Raw genomic sequence first — 20,122 nt, 5'->3', positions numbered from 1 at the left:
AGGCTGATTTGATTAAATGTACCACAGCTGTTGACATTAGTGGCGTTATTATTGTCGTATTAGAGATACAAAAGGCAGCGCCGCAGTTGGCCCGAATTCATAGGAGAACGTTTAGCGCCCAAGGGTTAACGTAGCGGTCAGAAAGGAGAAAAATGAACCTTTCCATTGTGCAAATGTCAGTCTTAGAAGAAAATAAAACCAGTGTTCTGTTAAACAGACAGTAGAAGTGTTTCTTGTCTTAACCTTGTGTGATTGGCAGATGTATATTTATGACCATTAACTGCAGAGCTCTTTATAATTAGAAAATGGACAGTCGCTGCTTTAGCCATGGTGAGGTAAGGGACTGAGCTTAGTCATCATATTGTTTCTCTCAGAAAAGGTGTCAGTTTGAAATGATAGAAATTTGAGTTATAATTATATATGATTATAATTATTTGGTCACTTAGCAGGAGTGCGATATCAATAAAGTATATAAACAGCAAAATCACATACAGGAAAATGGGAACTGCAGTACATTTGGTCGAAATTCAATTTTCTCCTAGCAAACCACTGCGAAATCTAATAGTGGAGTGTGATGCTAATAATGTTGCATGAATGTATGAACTTACCACCTTTGGATAAAAGCGATTGTTAAAGATCAGGTCATATGGGTTTTTGAAAAGTATCTTTTTTGCATTTTGTAATGTAGCTGTTCTTCAATGTGAACACACTGCAAAGTTGTTTATCAAAAAAGTACATTATTGTCTCTCAAAAGAAAGAGTCGATTTAGAATCGCAGTAACGAGTTGTCATATTTTCAAATCTTTTGCTTGTAACTAGGGATGCAACAATACAGTTAGTCCACGGTTCAATACGTACCTCAGTTTTTAACCGCGGTTTTCAGTTCGGTTCGGTTCTGATAGCTTGCCACATCAGTGTTTACTCCTGTAAACCTCTGTACACTGGAAAAACTATGGGCTATTATATGTCTGCTTAATATTTCTTTTGAGAGAGGTATTATTTTTCCGATTTTTACGCAAAATAGGATGGGTTTCATTCATACTGGACACCAGAGGGCACCCTCGTGCAGAAAATCCACCTGTGAGTCAAAGAGATAACACTGATGACGTTCCAGCCAGGAAATCTCTAATATGGATAAAGGCATCGCTATTGCTGTAACTGAATAAAAACAAGATATAACATGAAACGTTTTGAATGATGAAATGTAAGGACAATAAACACTCGTCTGCAATAATATATGGTTTATCTGTGTTCTTCAAGTCATCTTGGGTATTTTCATAATGATTAAATATATTTGTACGCCCTTGCTAATCGACATACAATATAGAATATATTCTCTGCCTCATTCTATAAGAAGCTACATCAGATCACAAAAGGAAGTTATTTCAAACACTTGACTGACGCTGTGAAGTAAAAATAAGTTATAATGCTCTCTTTTGTTGGACAACAAGTTTAGAAAGGCTTATTGCATTTCATTAGAAGGGAAGATGCTCGGCAAGTGTTGCTTTTTTAAATATAAAAGGGGAGGCGTTTCCTCATCTCAGCATGTGAAATCACAGGCACACACAGCTAATTTTGAGAGAAATAAAACAAGGAAATTATTTAAATGCAAAACCGAAAAACCGCAACTCACAAGCGCGTACTGAACCGTGGATGTCGTACCAAACGGTTCGATATTATATTGAGTGTTGTAACTGATCTATGTCACTCAGTAACATATTAGCATAATCCCCGCCTTCCTGCGAAATACAAACAGTCTGACCTGCCCACAAACACTTCCGCTAGTCAGCGTGTTTACATCATGTAAAGACAATGCTGTGTTCTGTGCTGTGAAAACAAGATTTTGTTTTGTTTTCATTACCGAAAGGTAATTATGTGAAGAATCAGTGGTTAAAATTCATTTTTTCCACTGTACAGCAGCAGTACAATTCAAAGCTTTTATTGTATGCCCGTCATTTTACCAAGGACTGCTTCTCTAATCTTGGCTTTTCTCTTCTTTGGCTTCTAAAATTCCTAATGTAGACCAACAAACATCTCCAAACCGCAACCTGTAAGTACGATTGATACATGATGTACTTTTTCAAGTGAGGGCTCAAATATTAAATGTGCAGTATTGCCAGGTTTTGACAATAAAACCTGCCCAATTGCTACTCAAAACTAGCCCAATCACATTTCAAGGCGGTAAAAATCTCCGGGGTGTAAAATACAAGCTTTTTGTCATGGTTCCCCTGGTAAATTTGCATTCCAGGGGCTGAATATGATGTTATTGGGGTCGCTTCAACCACAGAAATCAAAAACAAACAAACTTCTCAACCCAGATGGCAATTCTCGCTAACTTGCTCAAGTACTCCTCTGTGTACCAATCACAACAGGTTTGGCCAGCTGTCCAATCAGAGCAGAGTAGGCTTATGGAAAAGGAGGGGTTTACAGGCATTTCGCTCAGTACTGCTTGAACAATCTGTTTTGAAATTACTGACAAATTACTTTATGTATAAATGTATATTCTTAGAAAATTATTTTTTCTGACCTAAGGTGCATTTAAACCTCCAACACAATATTAGGACACTTAAAAAAAAAAAAAAACACATGACCTGCTCTTTAATATGTAGAACCTAAATAATCAATTGTTTGTGGTCTGATTTTACAGGTATTTGTAGTCAGCCTCTATGGGAGGTGCTTAGATGAGGCCTGTTCAGAGAGGAAGAGGAAGTGTATTTGGGTAGTGAGGAAACCGGGAGAGGAACATACGTTTTCTAGATGCGGACAGCCTGTTTACCAGAACGGCCCTGTCTGCTTGTTAAAGGATGCTCGAGAGCTTGATGGAGCCGCCTGTAATATGATATGGCATATGAGATTTTATTTTTAGGACAGAGAAGCCTCCGTAAGAAAGGTTTATGGGGTTTTGAGTGGGTTGATCTTTTTAAATATTCAACTTCAATGAAATATGGAGCATGACTTGAGGCTGTTTTGAATTCATAAGTACGTTTCACGAGGCTGGATGTGCATATTGAGAGCTGTCGAAGGCAAAAAGCCCGGCAACTTAAGGAGTAGGACTCAAAGTCCGGGGTGGAGCGGAGCGAACTTCAAAAAGACGTGAAAAACAATAGTTCTGTTTGATCTGATGATGTAACATCTCACCTGATCAGAATCTGAACTTTGGCCGCAATGGATCTGAATATTGATTTCTCTAACACAATTAAGACTCGAATGACCCTTGGCTGAAATATTTTCGCCATGCTAATAACCATCCGCCTGAGACTTATGGAAACTAGTCTTTAGTCTGTAATGAGAAGGGAAGTTAATAGCAAACATCAGCTATCAATGAAGTGTTGCTCGTTGCCAGTAGTCATTAGCCAGCGTTAGCCATTATCCATGTGTGGAGGTGGTAATACATTACAGCAAAATTCGATCAATTACGACCACCCCTCCCGTAAGTCCCATCTCAGGTAACTGACAGTTCACTGTCTGCACCCCTCCTCTCGATCCCCCTCTTCCTTCTCCCTCACTCCGTCTGCAGCTCATCAGTCAGTCTACTCATTAACCTAAAGGACTTTGATGGGAGAAAAAGGGAGAGATAGAGAGAATGATGGAGAGAGGAAGCGTCTAGGGAGAGAGAGCACACAGACTGGACTAGGCCTGAATCAATAGCACTTCATGACAACAGACAGGGAAAAGTAGAAGCCAGCGAGGAAGTGGTAGAGGAAGAGAATATGGGAAACAGGATTTTTTTAATGAAATTACTGATGACTTTTTTTGTTGACGAAAATATTTTGGGAATTTTAGTCCTATTGTTTTAATTAAAATATTAAAATATAAAAATCAATGAATAAAATATAAAATTATTTTAAGTATAATTTGACTATTTTAATTGATTCTTTCTTGCCACCGAATAATGAAAAAAGGTAATTGCGACATTTTATTTCACAATTCTGACTTTCTTCTTAGAGTTGTTAGATACAAACTCACAATTGTGAGTTATAAAGTCAGAATTGCATGATGTAAACTCACAATTTTGACCATTTTTCTCATAATTGTGAGTTTATATCAAACAATTCTAAGAAAAAAAAGCCAAAATTGCGAGTTAAGTCAGAATTGTGGGTTCTAAACTCGCAATTCTGAGAGCATATCAGTCTTTTTTCCTTCAAAATTGGACTTTATAACTCTATACTCTTCATCACTGTTGGAGTTTATGTTGCACAATTCTGAGGAAAAAAGTCAAAATTGCAACACATAAACTCGCATTTCTGAGAAAAAAAAGTCTGAATTGCGAGATTCAAACTCGCATTTGCAAGAAAAAAAGGCAGAATTGTGAGATACAAACTCACATTTGTGAGGGAAAAAAAGTCAGAATTGCGAGATATAAACTTGCGTTTGCGAGAAAAAAGGAAGAATTGTGAGACACAAACTCGCATTTGTGAGGGTAAAAAAGTCAGAATTGCGAGATATAAACTTGCGTTTGCGGGAAAAAAAGGCAGAATTGTGAGATACAAACTCGCATTTGTGAGGGAAAAAAAAGTCTGAGATACAAACTCACATTCACAAGAAAAAGTCTGATCTGCGAGATACAAAGTGGCATTTGCGAGGAAAAAAAGTCAGAATTGCGAAATACAAACTCACATTTACGAGAAAAGGTCAGAATTGTGAAATACAAAATCGCATTTGTGGAAAAAGTCCAAATTGCGAAATACAAACTCGCATTTGCAAGAAAAAAAGTTTTGTGAGTTTGTATTTCACAAATCAGACAATTCTCTGAGTTTATATCATGCAATTCTGAGAAAAATGTCAAAATTATGAGTTATATCTTGCAATTCTGACTTTATAACTTAAAATTGTGAGTTTATATCTTACAATTCTGAGAAAAAAGTTACAATTTTTTTTTCTGAGAAAAAAAAACTGGCTTACATATAAGTGTATATATGTTTTGAATTTGTTTAAACTTGGGTCTGTTTGGCTAAAATGATATGCCTTTTCAGTGTACTAAAAGAAAATGAGTATGGCATGGCAAAATACTGACTAAATTTTAAACATATTTTCATTTAAAGACAAAACCAAAAAAAAAAGAAATAAAAAACTTTAGGAAACACTGAAAGGGAGTTTGGGAATAGTGGAAAGATGGAGTGAGACAGCCCTAGACAGCGATATAAATGAGAGTGGGCTGGATTGAATAATTACCCATCCCTGCAGCGGCATGCAGACAGATGTCCTGTAGCAAAAAATATTCAGGAAACTCATCAGGTTTGGCATTCAAATGAAGATTCCTTCTCTCTAATTACTTTAAACCCCAGCCCAACTTCCTGTTCTGGGAAGCTTCACAGAGACTGCCAGTGTGACGACTGATTTCGTTTGAATCTTTGCTAATTGTGCAGCTCTCCAGCAGTTCGCCCTAGTTGCAGCGAGCAGATTCGCAATGACAGATATACGTTACTTCCAATTAGAGGTACGTTTTCGCCCACACGCTTGTATCCGCACAGAAATGTTCATGAACTTTGCATTGCAGTAGAGCAGTTTGTGAAGAGAGCCCAGCCGACCCGATCTCAGCAAACTGTCTGTCTCACTTAGCGATTGTCGGGGGACATTCTGCTGTGTCTCATCTGTCACTAAATCAGTTTCACACTGTCTTTCTAGTCCCGTCCCAAAGCTTATGTCAGATAGTTTGTATCTTTGATCCCAGCAAAACGTATTAGACTGGGTTGGCCAGAAAATGCTGGGCCTTCAGTTTGATTTTTTTTTTGTTTCTGAAGATGAAGCAATCAACCTATAAGCAAACAGACAGGGAACTTTTGTAGTAAACAGTCATTTTTTTTCAGACACTTTTATCCTGAAATGATTCCCAGTACACTTATTACTGGACATTAGCCCTGGAGCATCCAGGGATTGTTTACTCTCCAGAGGTACAGTGGTGATGCCTAATGGATTGCTCTTTTTTTCCTCATCCCAGGGCCTTAAAGAGATTGTTTACCCAAAACAAGAAAATTCTGTCATCAATAATGATTACCAGAACAGCATTTATTTGAAATAGAAGTTTTGTAACATAAATGTCTTTACTGTCGCTTTTGATTTATTTAACACAGCCATGCTGATGAATAAAATTATTCATGTCTTGCTTTTAAACCGTAGTGTGTGTATAGTTTATTATTTAATCTTCAAAATACTACTCTTTATACATTAAGCAGTTATTGAGCTGTATAGTTATTGCGTGATTCATATTTCTTAGTGTTTACAAAAATGAAATGTTTAATCAAAATGTTTCACGTTTAGGTAGACTTTAGTCTGGGCGACTAAAATGATCTTTGTGAATATGAATAAAATGAATATGGAATGACAAAATACTGACTGAATTTAAAGCATTTATTTAATTCCAAATGTCTGACTTTCTTCTACAGAAACACAAAAGATATTTTAAAAACTTTTAGTAACAAAACAGTTTTGGCGCATGAGATATTTCTAAAAATATCTTCTGTGTTCAGCAGAAGAAGGTCAAACAGGTTTAGAATGACGTGGGTGACAGAATTTGCATTTTGGGGTGAACTGTCCCTTTAAAACAGATAAATCACAGTTTAAAGGGATAGTTCAACCAAAAATGAAAATTCTGTCATTAATTACTCACTCTCCTTATATATTAATCAGTTATTGAGCTGTATATTTTGCATGATTCATATTTTTTTTAGTGTTTACAACCAAAAAAAAAAGTTGAATCAAAATGTTTCACGTTTAGTTAGACTTCAATCTGAGCGACTAAAATGATCTTTGTGAATATGAATAAAATGAAAATGGAATGACAAAATACTGACTGAATTTAAAGCATTTATTTAATTCCAAATGTCTCTGACTTTCTCCTACAGAAACACAAAAGATATTTTGAAAAATTTTAGTAACAAACAGGTGAACTGTCCCTTTAAGACAGATAAATCACAATTTAAAGGTATAGTTCACCCAAAATGACAATTCTGTCATTAATTACTCACTCTCATGTTGTTCCAAACCTATAGGACGTTCATTCATCTTCAAAACTCAAATTAATGCTAATTATGGTTAAACCACTGATGTCATATGGACTATTTCAACGATTTCCATACTACTATTTGTGGCCTTGAATGTGGTAGTTGCGTTGCTGTCTATACAGGGTCAGAAAGCTCTCGGAATTCTAATAAAATGTCTTAATTTGTGTTCCGAAGATGAATGAAGGTCTTGCGGCTTTGAAACGACATGAGGGTTAGTAATTAATGACAGAATTGTCATTTTTGGGTGAACTATCGCTTTAAGCGAGTTGCTGCATTAAATATAAGTCCAGCTGAAACCATGAGGTGACGAGAGTGATGTTTTAGTCACAGTGAGCGATCAAAATGGTAACAAATGTAGCAGTTTTTATGGCGGAAGGTGAGAAAGTGGCCTGTATAGAGTCACCATCTGTGACCATCACAAACACACACCACTCGATTGATCAACACTTCTCTGGGGTCTAATCCTCCAGATTACCCTCGAACACTTGTTTGTTGTGCTTGTCGGGTTGGATCTAGTGTTGTGTTTGCATCAGACCAGGTGCTGTCCAACCAATTTCTGTTTGCTTGTAAACCTTTTGTTTTGGTAGGACACAGTAACATTCAATTGGTCATATGACTGGGTCAGACTCACACTGCAGGGCATAAGTTCCCCAAATACATCCCCCTCTCTTTCTGCTGAACGTTGTGTTCTCAGATTGAATCACTTGTTCATTTGTGCTGCTGCTTTGAGGCTGGGTTTGTCTGTGTATTATTGGTCTTGTGCTGGTTTGTTTGGGCAGACGACTGCTAGTTAGAACGTGTGTGTCAAAGTAAATTACTTAAGAGCATATGCGCGCAAAATTAAGTGTGTGAATCACACATTGTGACCTTCCTGTGACCCGAAACGGTTGAATCACTCAACCGCGTATGTACACACTGTATGATGTGTAGTGTTTAGCTCCTTTAACCGCTAATGTTGTTCAAAATGGCATACTGATTATTTTGTCAACATCAAAGATCTCTCTAGAGTCTCTCTGATGCTGAGATACAGATGTTTCATCTCAAAATCATGAAACAGCACAACATGCATCTCTCTTTCTGTCTCTAACTCTCTCTCTCTCCCCCCCACCCTTATCCCCTAAACAAATATCATTTGGTGACATTCTCTTCTCTCCCCGGGTTCAAGTAAGCATTAAGCCGTTTTCATTTGTAATTAATTTTTGTGAGGCGCTGAATGCTGTGGGATTACAACTCCCCATTGCTGCTCTTTGTTAAATACTCTGATTATTCAATACAACTGCTGCACAAAGAGAGAGAGAATGAGAGAGAGAGAGAGAGAGAGAGTGTGTTTATACAGGTATACACACCAGATTGGACCCACACCAAGACTAGAGCCCTTGAAGGCCTGGACTAAGGACTTCAAGTCCCATATCTGTCAGTCTTAGAACCATGCTGGGGAAATGCAGAATTAATGAGCGATGTAATCAAAGACTTTGATTAAACTGCTGTTTTTTAATACTTTACCATTCAGGGACCCCATTTCAGACAAATTCAGACATATTCATCAGACAGATTGCTAGAGACTAAACATACCACACTTTCTTAAAAGGCTAGTTCACACAAAAATGAAAATTCTGCATATATTAAACCTGCATTGCATATATTTATTTAATTGAATCATAACATACGTTAATTTAGCATTATTCTTTATTATGTCTTTTAAATGGGTTTAATATATCATGCAGCCTTAGAAAATGTTCTAATAATGCATTTCATGGATTCTCGTCTGTGGAATGCACCACTTCTGGTATCTGGCCGGTTACTCAAGGATTTTTTTTTATAATCAAGTACTCGAATCGAAACGAGGAATCATGACAGCCCTACTTGGAAATTTTCTGTTTTTTGTCCATACAATGGAGGAAATGGCCACCAACAGTTAGGTTACCAACATTCTTCAAAATGTCTTCTTTTATGTTCCAAATTCATATTTGGAATGACATAAGATTGTGTAAAAAAAAAAATTATAATTTTTCCAAAAATGATCTTTTATTATACCGTTTTGTTGTTTGAAACTATTATGGCTTGCTTTCTTCTGCGTACGAAGACATTTTGAAGATTGTGTCAAATGTTTTCATCCATACATTGGAAGTCAGTAGGGTTTAGAACCTTAAAAAGCCAAAAATGGCATAAAGCTAGCATGAAATCGAGAGTTGACTGCTATATCATGTTTTTGGAAGCAATATGATCAATTTGTATGATGCACAAGTTGAAATTTAAACCATTAAATCAAAATTGTTCAATGTACACATATAGTGACGACATAGAATATGATCACACAAACCTTAAACTTATTGAAACCTTCGTGATACATGCAAAAATCAACTAGGTTTTAGTTGACGTTTGAGGGTTATGTTGCCCATGGTTATTTTATGGACCAAAACAGCTGAAACATACTTTAAAAAACAGTATTTGTTTTGTTTTCCGCAGAAGTTTGAATAAATAATTTCAGATTTTACATATTTGGGTGCGTTATTCCTCCAGAAGTTGTAGAGATGATTGCTACTTTGGTCTTGTCTGAGACCAAAACCCAAAAACCCACATCCAAACCCACATCTAGAGCCACAAGATCTCTGATACGCAAATGCACCCACACAAAAGCACATAAAACACAAAGAGATGCACATTCAACATACACAGTGTCTTTGGAGAAGAGAACTTCTGAATTATGCTGTTTAACTGTGAATCATTACTTATTCTCTTTCTGCGTTTCAGCGTTCACACTCGCTGATCCCAGAACAACACATGGACCATCTTTGATATGCATGACTCTTGCTTGGGTTCAGGGGTTATGCTGCTACTTCAGCCTTGCAATTAGAAGGTTACAGCCTTTTTGGACCCTCCTCTCCTTCTTTTTTTTATCTTTCAAGTATTAATTGCCTTCCCACTGTCATAAATGTCAGGCGAAGACTATTGAAATGCATAAAAACATGCTCTACCTGTGGCACCACTGGGTGCCCGGTGGATGAGGCATGTCTCTGCTGATATGCTTAATTACTGCTTAACTCATGTAGGCATAAGGGATAATGTGCAGGTCATCGCTCTCAGAGGCCTTCAGTCAGACAAAGAGGGACATTAGAGCATCATGGGCTCTGAATTACAGCCCTCTTTATCAGTCAGGGCTCCCCTTTTGCACTGGGCTCATCATTTGAGAGCCACCACATCAAATACGCACACACAGTCTCTCGTAGTCTGACATTGTTTGCCATTTGCACGGAACCAAACCCATATTCTGTCGCCCAGGGTTCCCTGTTATTCATGTGGCAGCCCATAATCACGTCCCTGTGCACCGTAAGGCATCAATTAAGGCATTATTTATTACCAGTAGTTCTGGTCTAATTCACCCGCTCAGAATTAGCTCTGATTTCCCTTGACCTTGTCCACATATGCCATCTCCCTTTTTCCACCTAAATGTAGATAAACGAGTCTGCGCAGAGTCCAAACGAGAGAGGGCCAGTAGGACAGCCGGATCATTAGGCTAAATTTAGTCATCAAACTGTAGCGTTATATCAGTTCACTTGTGTCATCTCTAACAAAAAAAACAAAAAAAAAATCCAGCTGTACTTGATGTAGTGCTTCCCCATATAACACCCCGACAGGACAAAGTCCTTTCAAAGGAGTATCATTCCCATGACTGACTACCTTGTTTCTCCCACCGAGCTAAGTGATGATAATTTCCATGCATGTGATTCAGCCTTTCACCAGGTGCCATTTCCAGCCTTTCTAATACTAGGATGCAGGATGGTCTAATCATGCCTAATACTTCTATAGATTACATGGCAAACCGCACGGCGTGCAGGGGGGAAATTACGTGTCACAGATTGCATTGTGCGAAACCCCTAAAGTCCCGATTGGTGCGAGACAGGCTCCATTGCAACTAATCGGAAGCCTGTCTGCGTTCGAGCTCGTTAGGTTGATCAAGTGCCCTCGTCGGCGGTCGTGTTCCGTCGAGTCTCTTGCCAAAACTTCAGGCAAAGAGTGAGGGAAAGAAAGGAGGAGAGCAACGAGATGAAAAGAACGCGAGCTTCTCGGCAACCCCCAGTGAAAATGCAAATTGAGCAAATGATCTCTAAAGTCAGAAACCGGTATTTCAGCCCTGTTCTGTTTGAAGAGAGGAATGAGAGTGTCTCTCTCAGATGGCACAGTCTGGACGTGAGCGAGTTTTTATGAGCCTAACTGAGGAGGTACGTACTGATGAAAGGAACGTGGCTTTCAAATTTCTACCGCAGTGTGTGTTTGCTTCACAGACGCTTGAGGGAAGCTGAAAGGATGGGCAGTTGTGAATGTTTTTAGAATATTAATTGAACGTTTTTAGAAATATTGGCCCAAGAGATAAATGATTCAAATGGTGGTCTTATTTATTAAATTAACTGTTGCATTTTAAAGAGTAAGTTCAACCAAAAATTAAAATTCTGTCATTAATTACTCACCCTCATGTTGTTTCAAACCCGTAAGACCTTCGTTCATCTTCAGAACACAAATTAAGATATTTTTGATGAAATCCTAGAGCTTTCTGACCCTGCAATGGTATTACCATGTTCAAGGCCCATATAGTTAGCAAGGACATCGTTAAAATAGTCCATGTGACATTAGTAGTTAAACCTAAATTTTATGAAGCTACAAGAATACTTTTTGCACACAAAAATAACAAATTTGTTAAAATTTATGTTCTTCTGTCTTCAATGCACGTTCACAGGAGTACCACGACATAATCATGCATAACTATAGAAGCCTGTTTCCGCCACTAAATAAAAAAAAGTTATGCCGACTTTATATCTCACAAATAAAAACTCAAAATTCTCTGAGTTTTATCTCGCAATTATGGCTTTTCTCACAATTATTTTTTTTTCTCAGAACTGATTAAAAACTCCCAATTCTGACTTTTTTCTCGCAAATGCAAGTTTGTATCTTGATATTCTGACTTTTTTCTCACAATTATTTTTTTCTTAGAATTGTAAGATAAAAACTTGCAATTCTGACTTTTCTCACAAATGTTTGTATCTCACAATTCTGACTTTTTTCTCACAAATGCGATTTTGTATTTCGCAATTCTGATTTTTTTTTTCCATGCAAAGGTGTTTGTATCTCGCAATTCTGAGTTTTTTTCTCACAATTCTGACTTTTCTTGCAAATATGAGTTTGTATATCACTATTCTGACTTTTTTTTTCACAAATGCGCGTTTGAATCTTGCAATTATGGCTTTTTTCTCACAGTTCTTTTTTTCTTAGAACTGTAAGATAGAAACTCATAATTCTGACTTTTCTCACAAATGCGGTTTTGTATTTCTGACTTTTTTCTCACAATTCTGACTTTTATTCTTGCAAATGTGTTTGTATTGCAATTATGACTTTTTTCTTGCAAATATGAGTTTGTATATCACAATTCTGACTTTTTTTCTTGGAAATGCAAGTTTATATCTCGCAATTCTGACTTTTATTTCTCACAATTCTGACTTTTTTTTCTCACAATTCTGACTTTTATTCTCGCAAATGTGTTTGTATTGCAATCCTGACCTTTTTTTTTCGCAAATGCGAGTTTGTGTCTTGCATTTCTGACTTTTTTCTCACAAATGTGAGTTTGTATCTTGCAGTTTCTCACATTTTAAAGAGGTAGTTCACCCAAAAATAAAAATTCTGTCATTAATTACTCATGCTCATGTCGTTCCAAACCTGTAAGACCTTTGTTCATTATCAGAACACAAATTAAGATATTTTCAATCAAATCCGAAAGCTTTCAGACCCTGCAAGAATACTACCATGTTCAAGGCCCAGAAAGGTAGTAGGGACATTGTTAAAATAGTCCATGGGACATTGTTAAAATAGTCCATGTGACATCAGTGGTTAAACCTGAATTTTATGAAGCTATGAGAATACTTTTTGAGCACAAAGAAAACAAATATAACGACTTCAGTGAACAATTTCTTCTCTTCTGTGTCAGTCCTCGACATATGTTCACAAGAAAACCACGACTGGATTAGAAAAAACAACGTCTTGTTTTTTTAGATCCGTTAACTTATTGAAAAGAACTGTATTAGAGTCGAGCATGACTGTCACAGCTGCTCACTGCTTTGTCTCTGTAGTACCACATCCTGCCTCTTTCTCTCACTCCTTGTAAAAAGTTTAGAAAATCTTGGCATCTGCTGCTTCTTGGTGGATGGTAAAAAATAGATCCTATCTGAAGTCATGTAGTCATACAGCGTCTCCACTGTAGCTTGTATTTTAACACTCATTAAGACACACAGACCTCATCCTCACGCTAATGAGAGACACGCAGCCTCTCCATATCAACAGGGTCAGTTTGAGCGTGAAAGGAAGAAGAGGATAAAGAATTAAGCGGTATGGAGCCAAACAGAGACGTGTAGAGAAAAAGAAAGATTATTTTAAGAACGGGAAACAGCAAATGGGACGAGCAGGAAATGAAGGCAAAAGAGGAAGAGCCAAAGAGACTAATGAAAGTGGCCTGAAGCATAGGGCAGAGACCGGCACACGGAGACAAACGAGTGCACATTCTCACAAAGCAGTAATGAGAGCGCAGAGAACTCACTACCACACACACTCACTCTTATACTGTACATTACAGCTACCATTCATCTCAAACCTCTCATTTGCTCTGGATGACACAATGGACTGCATTCTGTCCTATCCACATGCTCAGAATCATAGACCTTCATACCTTCATGAGATTGTTTACTATATACCACATTTTAAAAAGGTCAACACGTGATAGCATTCACACATCATTAATCCTTACAGTTTCTGACTAATACATAATCATGCATAACTATGGAAGCTGAAGTGGCTGTTTCTGCCACTGAAATAAAAAAAATGATTGCGACTTTTAATCTCACAAATACTGATTTACTTTTTTTTCCTCACAAATGTGAGTTTGTATCTCACAATTCTCTTTTTTTCTCGCATTTCTGACTATTTTCTCTCAGAACTGTAAAATAAAAACTTGCAATTCTGACTTTTTTCTCGCAAATGTTTGTATCTCGCATTTCAGACTTTTTTCTCGCAAATTGCGAGTTTGTATCTCGCAATTCAGTTTTTTTCTCGCAATTCTGACATTTTTTTTCTCAGAACTGTGAAATAAAAATTCGCAATTCTGACTTTTTTTCTCACAAATGCGAGTTTGTATCTAGCAATTATAACTTTTTTCTTGCAAATGCGATTTAGTATCTCGCAATTCTGACATTATTTACAAATAAGTTTGTATATCACAATTCTGATATACAGAAGATGAGATATAAACTCACAATTGCTAGTTACAAAGTCCAGATCTGAGGAGAAAAAAAAGACTGATATGTTCACAGAATTGCGAGTTTATATCAGGCAATTGCGCCTTTAGTTCTCAGAATTGCAAGTTTATATCTCACAATTCTAATAAAAAAGTCAGAATTGCAAGTTTGTATCACACAATGCTGAGAAAAAAAAGTCAGAATTGTGAGATAAGTCGCAATAGCCTTTTTTAAAAAAATTATTCAGTGGCGGAAGTGGGCTTCCATACAATTGCGAGTTATAAAGTCCAGTTCTGAGGAGAAAAAAAGACTTTATTTATCAGAATTGCGAGTTTATATGTCACAATTATGACTTTATAACTCACAGTTGTGTCAGAATTGAGATAATTCTGACTTTTTACCTCAGAACTGTGAGATATAAATGCACAATTGTCGTTGTAAAGTCAATTGAGTTATAAAGTCACATTTGCAGGATATAAACTCAAAATTGTGAGCTATAAACTCGCAATTCTGACTTTATAACTCACAATTGCGAGTTTATATCATGCAATTGCGGCTTTATTTCTCAGAATTACACATTTATATCTCACAATTCTGAGAAATAAAGTCAGAATTGTGAGATAGCAAGTCGCAATAACCTTTTTTTTTTTTTTTTTTTTATTCAATGCTGGAAACAGGCTTCCATAAATAAGAGTGGTATGGCTGTATAAATTTATATGCAGAGAAAAACCAAGCAAATGAATAAGGAAGAGCAAAAAAGAGGGAAATTTCCATATTCATATGACCTTGCCTTGACCTATATGTATTCTGTATGGAGTGGTATGGCTGAGAAGCTGAGAAAGTTTTTCTGTTTGGTTCTGGACTGAGCGGTTTTATCATCACATCAGTGGCGATTACTGCGCCAGGCTCCAATCTCTGATGACAGCATATATTACAGCCACGCCGCCAAAAAAAAAAGCTCCAGCATTGCAAACGGAGCCTCACCAAGGTGCAAAGCACACTCGTTCACTTCAGCAAGCAGCGAGAGAGAGAGTGATGTATGAGTGCTTTAAACAAGGACAATCTCTACAAACAAGAAAGGATGGAGAATGAGAGAAAGGGAGAGGAGAAAAGAGCCAGCGATAACAGCTAAGCAAAAATACCGCAATAAAGGAGCCCACAGACACAACGCTTTCTTCAATCTCAAACTAACTGCCCACTGAAAATGCACAACTTAAGTTGTTTTTGTCTTCTCATAAGTTTCTAAAGGTCTAAGCTGCAAATTTAGGCAGACATGCAAAAATTCAACACATCAAATCATCTTTACCAAGTAATAAGACCATGATAGCAAGAGAAAACTAGATTTTTGCATTATGATAAGAGTAGTGACTTCTCAGCCATGATGCTAGAGTGTTGTTGAGTGGTTGCCAGGATGTTTCTTTTAAATTGCAAACTGATGTCTGGCCCAAGGTCTACTCACAGGTTTGACATAAAAGAAGACCTTTCTTCACAAATCCGACTTTTTTCTCAGAATTGTGAGATATAGACTTGCAATTCTGGGAAATAAAGGTAGACTTGCGAGTTTGTATCATGCAATGCTGAGACAGAAAGTCAGAATTCCAAGTAAACTCGCAATTGCAAGAAAAAAAAACGAAAAACAAAAAACTGAATCATTACATGAAAAGTCACAATTAACTTTTTATTTTATTTAGTGGTGGAAAATTGTGACTTCTTTTCTCAGAATTGCGGTTCTGACTTTATAACATGCCATTGTGAGTTAATTCAGAATTGTGAGATACAAACTCATATACAGCATATCAGTCTCTTTTCCCCCTCAAAAATCGATATTATAATTTACAATTGAGAGTTTTTATTTCACAGTTCTGTGATTTTTGAGAAAAAGTCGGAATTGTGTTTATATCTCACAATTCTGACTTTATTTCTCACAATTTTGAGTTTATATCCCACAAATGTGACTTTATAACTCGCAGTTGTGCGTTTATATCTTACGGTTTTGAGGTAAAAATTCAGAATTGCGAGATGTTAAACTCAAAATTGCAAGAAACAAAGTCAGAATTGTGAGATAAAAAGTCACAATTAACTTTTTATTTTTTATTCAGTGGCGGAAACAGGCTTTCATACAATTGTGAGTTTGTATCTCACAATTCTGAGGAAAAAAAAAGTCAAAATTGCGAAATACAAAGTCGCAATTGCAAGAAAAAAAGTCAGAATTGCGAGTTTATATGACACAATTCTGGGGAAAAAAGAGAATTTATTTCTTGCAATTCTGAGTTTGTATCCCGCAATTCTGACTTTATAACTCACAGTTGTGCGTTTATCTCAGTTCTGAGGAAAAAAAGTCAGAATTGTGAACTTATATGACACAATTCTGGGGAAAAAATGTCAGACTTGCGAGACGCAAACTCGAAATCACAAGAAAAAAAGTCGTAATTGTGAGAAAAAGTCTCTTTTCTCGCGATTGTGAGTATATATCTTGCAATTTTGACTTTATATCTAGCAATTCTGACTTTATAACTCGCAGTTGTGCATTTATATCTCACTGTTCTACGAAAAAAGTCTGAATTGATAAAAAGTCGCAACTACCTTTTTAATTTTTTTATTCTGTGGCCTCCACACGTATTCCTGGGTTTGTAGAGAACTGAACTCTTAAGAAAAAAACAGGGTTTAAAACATGCATGCCTATTATATTTATTTCCCCTATTGCTTGCATTTGTGACTTTATATCCCACAATGCAAGTTCATTTCACAATTACTTGTGATTTCAGAGTGAGTAGGAGAAGACGGTCAGAGGTCGCATCAGTCTGATGGGTTTAAGTTGTTCAGGTAGATGTGCTGAGGTAGTGAAGCAGTGCAGAGCATTAAGTCAGTGTGACGGCTTCCCACCAGCCCCTGCGCCACATCACAGATCAGAGATTTAGTGCTGGAAAGGCTAGAAGAACATCGGCAGCAATAAAAAGGGTGAGAGGTGACGGTGCCGAGGTGAGCGAGCGTCTACGTGTGCGCCTCTTTAATTTTTATTGTGTTGTCATGCTGTCGCCTGCATTGCTCTCCGTCTTCCTCTCTCATTTCTTTGATGACTTCAGTGTCGGCACGACCCGTCTTCAAAGAGCTGCTAACTTTTATAAACGTTTTTTTTTCTCTCCCTATCTCTCTCTCCTGCAGAAAACACGAAAGCACCTCTGCAAAGGTCACGGTCGCGGCAGAATATCAATTTCAACTCGACACGAGCACCTACTGCCAAGGAGCCTCATTACGAGAGCGAACCCCATCCGTCTGCAACCCACAGGCCGACCCACCGGCCCGAGAGGGAGAAAGAAAAAGCCAGAGAGCGAGAGAAGGAAAAAGAGCAAACTCCACTTTGCTCATCCAATGGTGACACGGACGTGGAGGCCTTGCTCGCCCGCCTGCGTGCCCTGTGATGACATCACCGCCTCTCGGCTTTGACCTCTGTAGTCGCTGCGGTGACACGGACACAAAAAAGAAACACAAAGCTCGCAGTCACCTTTTGCTAATAAATGCCGTCGGCTTGCCCACATACGCGCATAGGAAAAGTCTTAACAATTAACCTTTCCCATCCGTCTCCTCTGCCCTTTTACCTCCAACAACAGACTTGTTGTCCACAGACGTGCGAGTCTTTGTGCTGGTTGGGTCTGGGATGAAAACTCGTCGCTGTTTTTTATTAAGCGGCTAATTACTCAACGGTTAAGAGTGACCTTTGGGCCAAGCGCTTGTCTTTTTTATGTCATAAACGGACCAATTATTACTTTTCAAAAGGCACTCATATATGCGTATTCTCACATAGGCGTTTGATAACAGTTCAAATTTGTATCTGCATTCAGACTCATTTTACGCTTTCATATGACCAAAACATTTTTTTAGCATCTTAAAGAAGTCCACTTCCAGAACAAAAATTTACAGATAATTTACTCACCCTCTTGTCATCCAAGATGTTCATGTCTTTCTTTCTTCAGTCAATAAGAAATTGTTTCTTGAGGAAAACATTTCAAGATTTCTCTCCATATAGCGGACTTCAGTGGTGCCCGAAGTTTGAGCTTCCAAAATCCAGTTTAAATGCAGCTTCAAATGGCTCTAAATGATCCCAGCCAAGGAAGAAGGGTCTTATCTAGCTAAACGATCGGTCAGTTTTGAAACAAATTGACAGTTTATATACTTTTTAACCTCAAATGTTCGTCAATACAGTTAAGGGTATGTCGAAAAACTCCTGTCTCGTTTTCTTCTTCAACGTCAGAATCGTCCTACATGTCCTATTGTCCTACACTGTTTTACCATTTTTTTGTAAAGGGCATTTGATCTTTTTTGCATGATCACTTGTAAACACTGGGTTGGTACTTCTGCATCGATGTAGAACGATTTTGAAGATGGGGAAGAAAATGAGATGGGAGTTTTTCAACATAACTGTCTTGACCACATTGAACCGGAAAAAAACAGTTCATGCAGACTTAAGGTTGAGCGTTTAAGGTTGAAAAGTATATAAATTGTCAATTTGTTTCGAAAATGACCGATTTGCTAGATAAGACCGTTCTTCCTCGGCTGAGAGCCGTTTGAAGCTGCATTTTGGAGGTTCAAACTTGGGGGCACCATTGAAGACCATTATATGGAGATGATTCCTGATAATTCCTTATCGATTAAAGAAAGACACGAACATCTTGGATGGCAAGGGGGTGAGTAAACTGTAAATGTTTGTTCTGGGAGTGAACTTCTCGTTTAATGTTTGTTCTAAATATAAATCACTTATTTTTCAGTGTGAGTCTTCTTGAGCTTTGTTTGTATTCGTTTATGTAATCAAATTAATCCTAAAAGTTTTAATATGCATGGAAATCTTTATACTTTAAAACAATTACTTGTGTACTGACTGTTTTCTATTTTTGAGATTAAAAAAAACAAAACATGTATTAGTTGGGTTTCGTCCACCTCTAGAGAGACGGTACTATGCAAGAGCAGCGGTTCTGTATTAGGAGAGCCGCTGACAGCAGATCCCTGAGTGCCAGGAGTATTTGTACTACTTAGCAAACCTCAGTGATATAATGCACACTCCTTCTCTGCACATTTGTTCTCGGATTTGCTGCTTTTTTTTGTGTTAGACGTTCGATTTCTTCGGTTTCCTTTTGTGTTTGTCTGTCTCGTCACGTGCACGTGTTTTCTCCTTGTATAATTGGCAAGTTTTCACATTCCTCCTCATGATGTTTTCTGTTCTGCTATTCCTGATGTGATTTTCCTCTTTACTGCTCTCAATCAGGCGTGACATCAGAATGAGATTACCTGTGAAATCACATCTCGTTTTCTCTCTCTGTCTCTCTTGTTCTCTCTGGACTTCCTCCCATCACCTTTTTTAAATTATCGAAACAGCATTCCTGTTATTGGATAGACATTATTGCGGTGACATCCTTTGGTGAAATGCTTCAAATAAAATAAGGAGAAGAAAAATGATGCCGAGAACTCAGTGTTTTGTTTGGCTTCGAAACAAACGAATGTCGATACTTTTCTTTTTCTTTTTTTAATTTTGTTCCACTTACTGTCTCAGTCAGTTTCCCTCATTAAAAGGGTGCATATGTTCTCGCGCATCTTCTCGTTCATTCAGAAATCTCATTTTATGCACGGTTACCTGAGAGCAGGGCTGAGGTTAGGAAGGGAGGCCGACACCTCCTGGTGAGATGAAAGCCTCTGCTACCCACAATCACAGCGTTTATTGAATTGTAAATAATAATGAATGCTGTTTCCAAAGGTGTTTGTTCTAGTTTCGTTAATTTGGTGGAAATTGGGGAGGTGGCTTAGCCCCTTCACAGCACTAGGGTGCTGGTTGCTTTAAATAAAGGAATGATAGCAGACA

At 37.6% G+C, this 20,122-nt stretch overlaps 1 protein-coding gene across 1 annotated transcript in view; it reads left to right on the top strand.

Moving 5' to 3' along the window:
* The window catches only part of diaph3 (diaphanous-related formin 3), a 352,867-nt gene extending 333,075 nt beyond the window's left edge, over positions 1-19,792 (top strand). The window contains exon 28 of the mRNA XM_051123390.1: positions 17,437-19,792. Within this exon, the coding sequence (XP_050979347.1) occupies positions 17,437-17,693 (257 nt within the window). The 3' untranslated portion in view covers positions 17,694-19,792. The remainder of the gene's footprint in view (positions 1-17,436) is intronic.
* The last annotated feature ends 330 nt before the right edge of the window (positions 19,793-20,122 follow it).

The sequence above is a fragment of the Labeo rohita genome, chromosome 11 (assembly GCF_022985175.1).
Source record: "Labeo rohita strain BAU-BD-2019 chromosome 11, IGBB_LRoh.1.0, whole genome shotgun sequence".
Lineage (NCBI taxonomy): Eukaryota > Metazoa > Chordata > Actinopteri > Cypriniformes > Cyprinidae > Labeo > Labeo rohita.
Note: the sequence above shows the minus strand (reverse complement) of the source record. Positions and strands in the feature narration are given on the sequence as shown.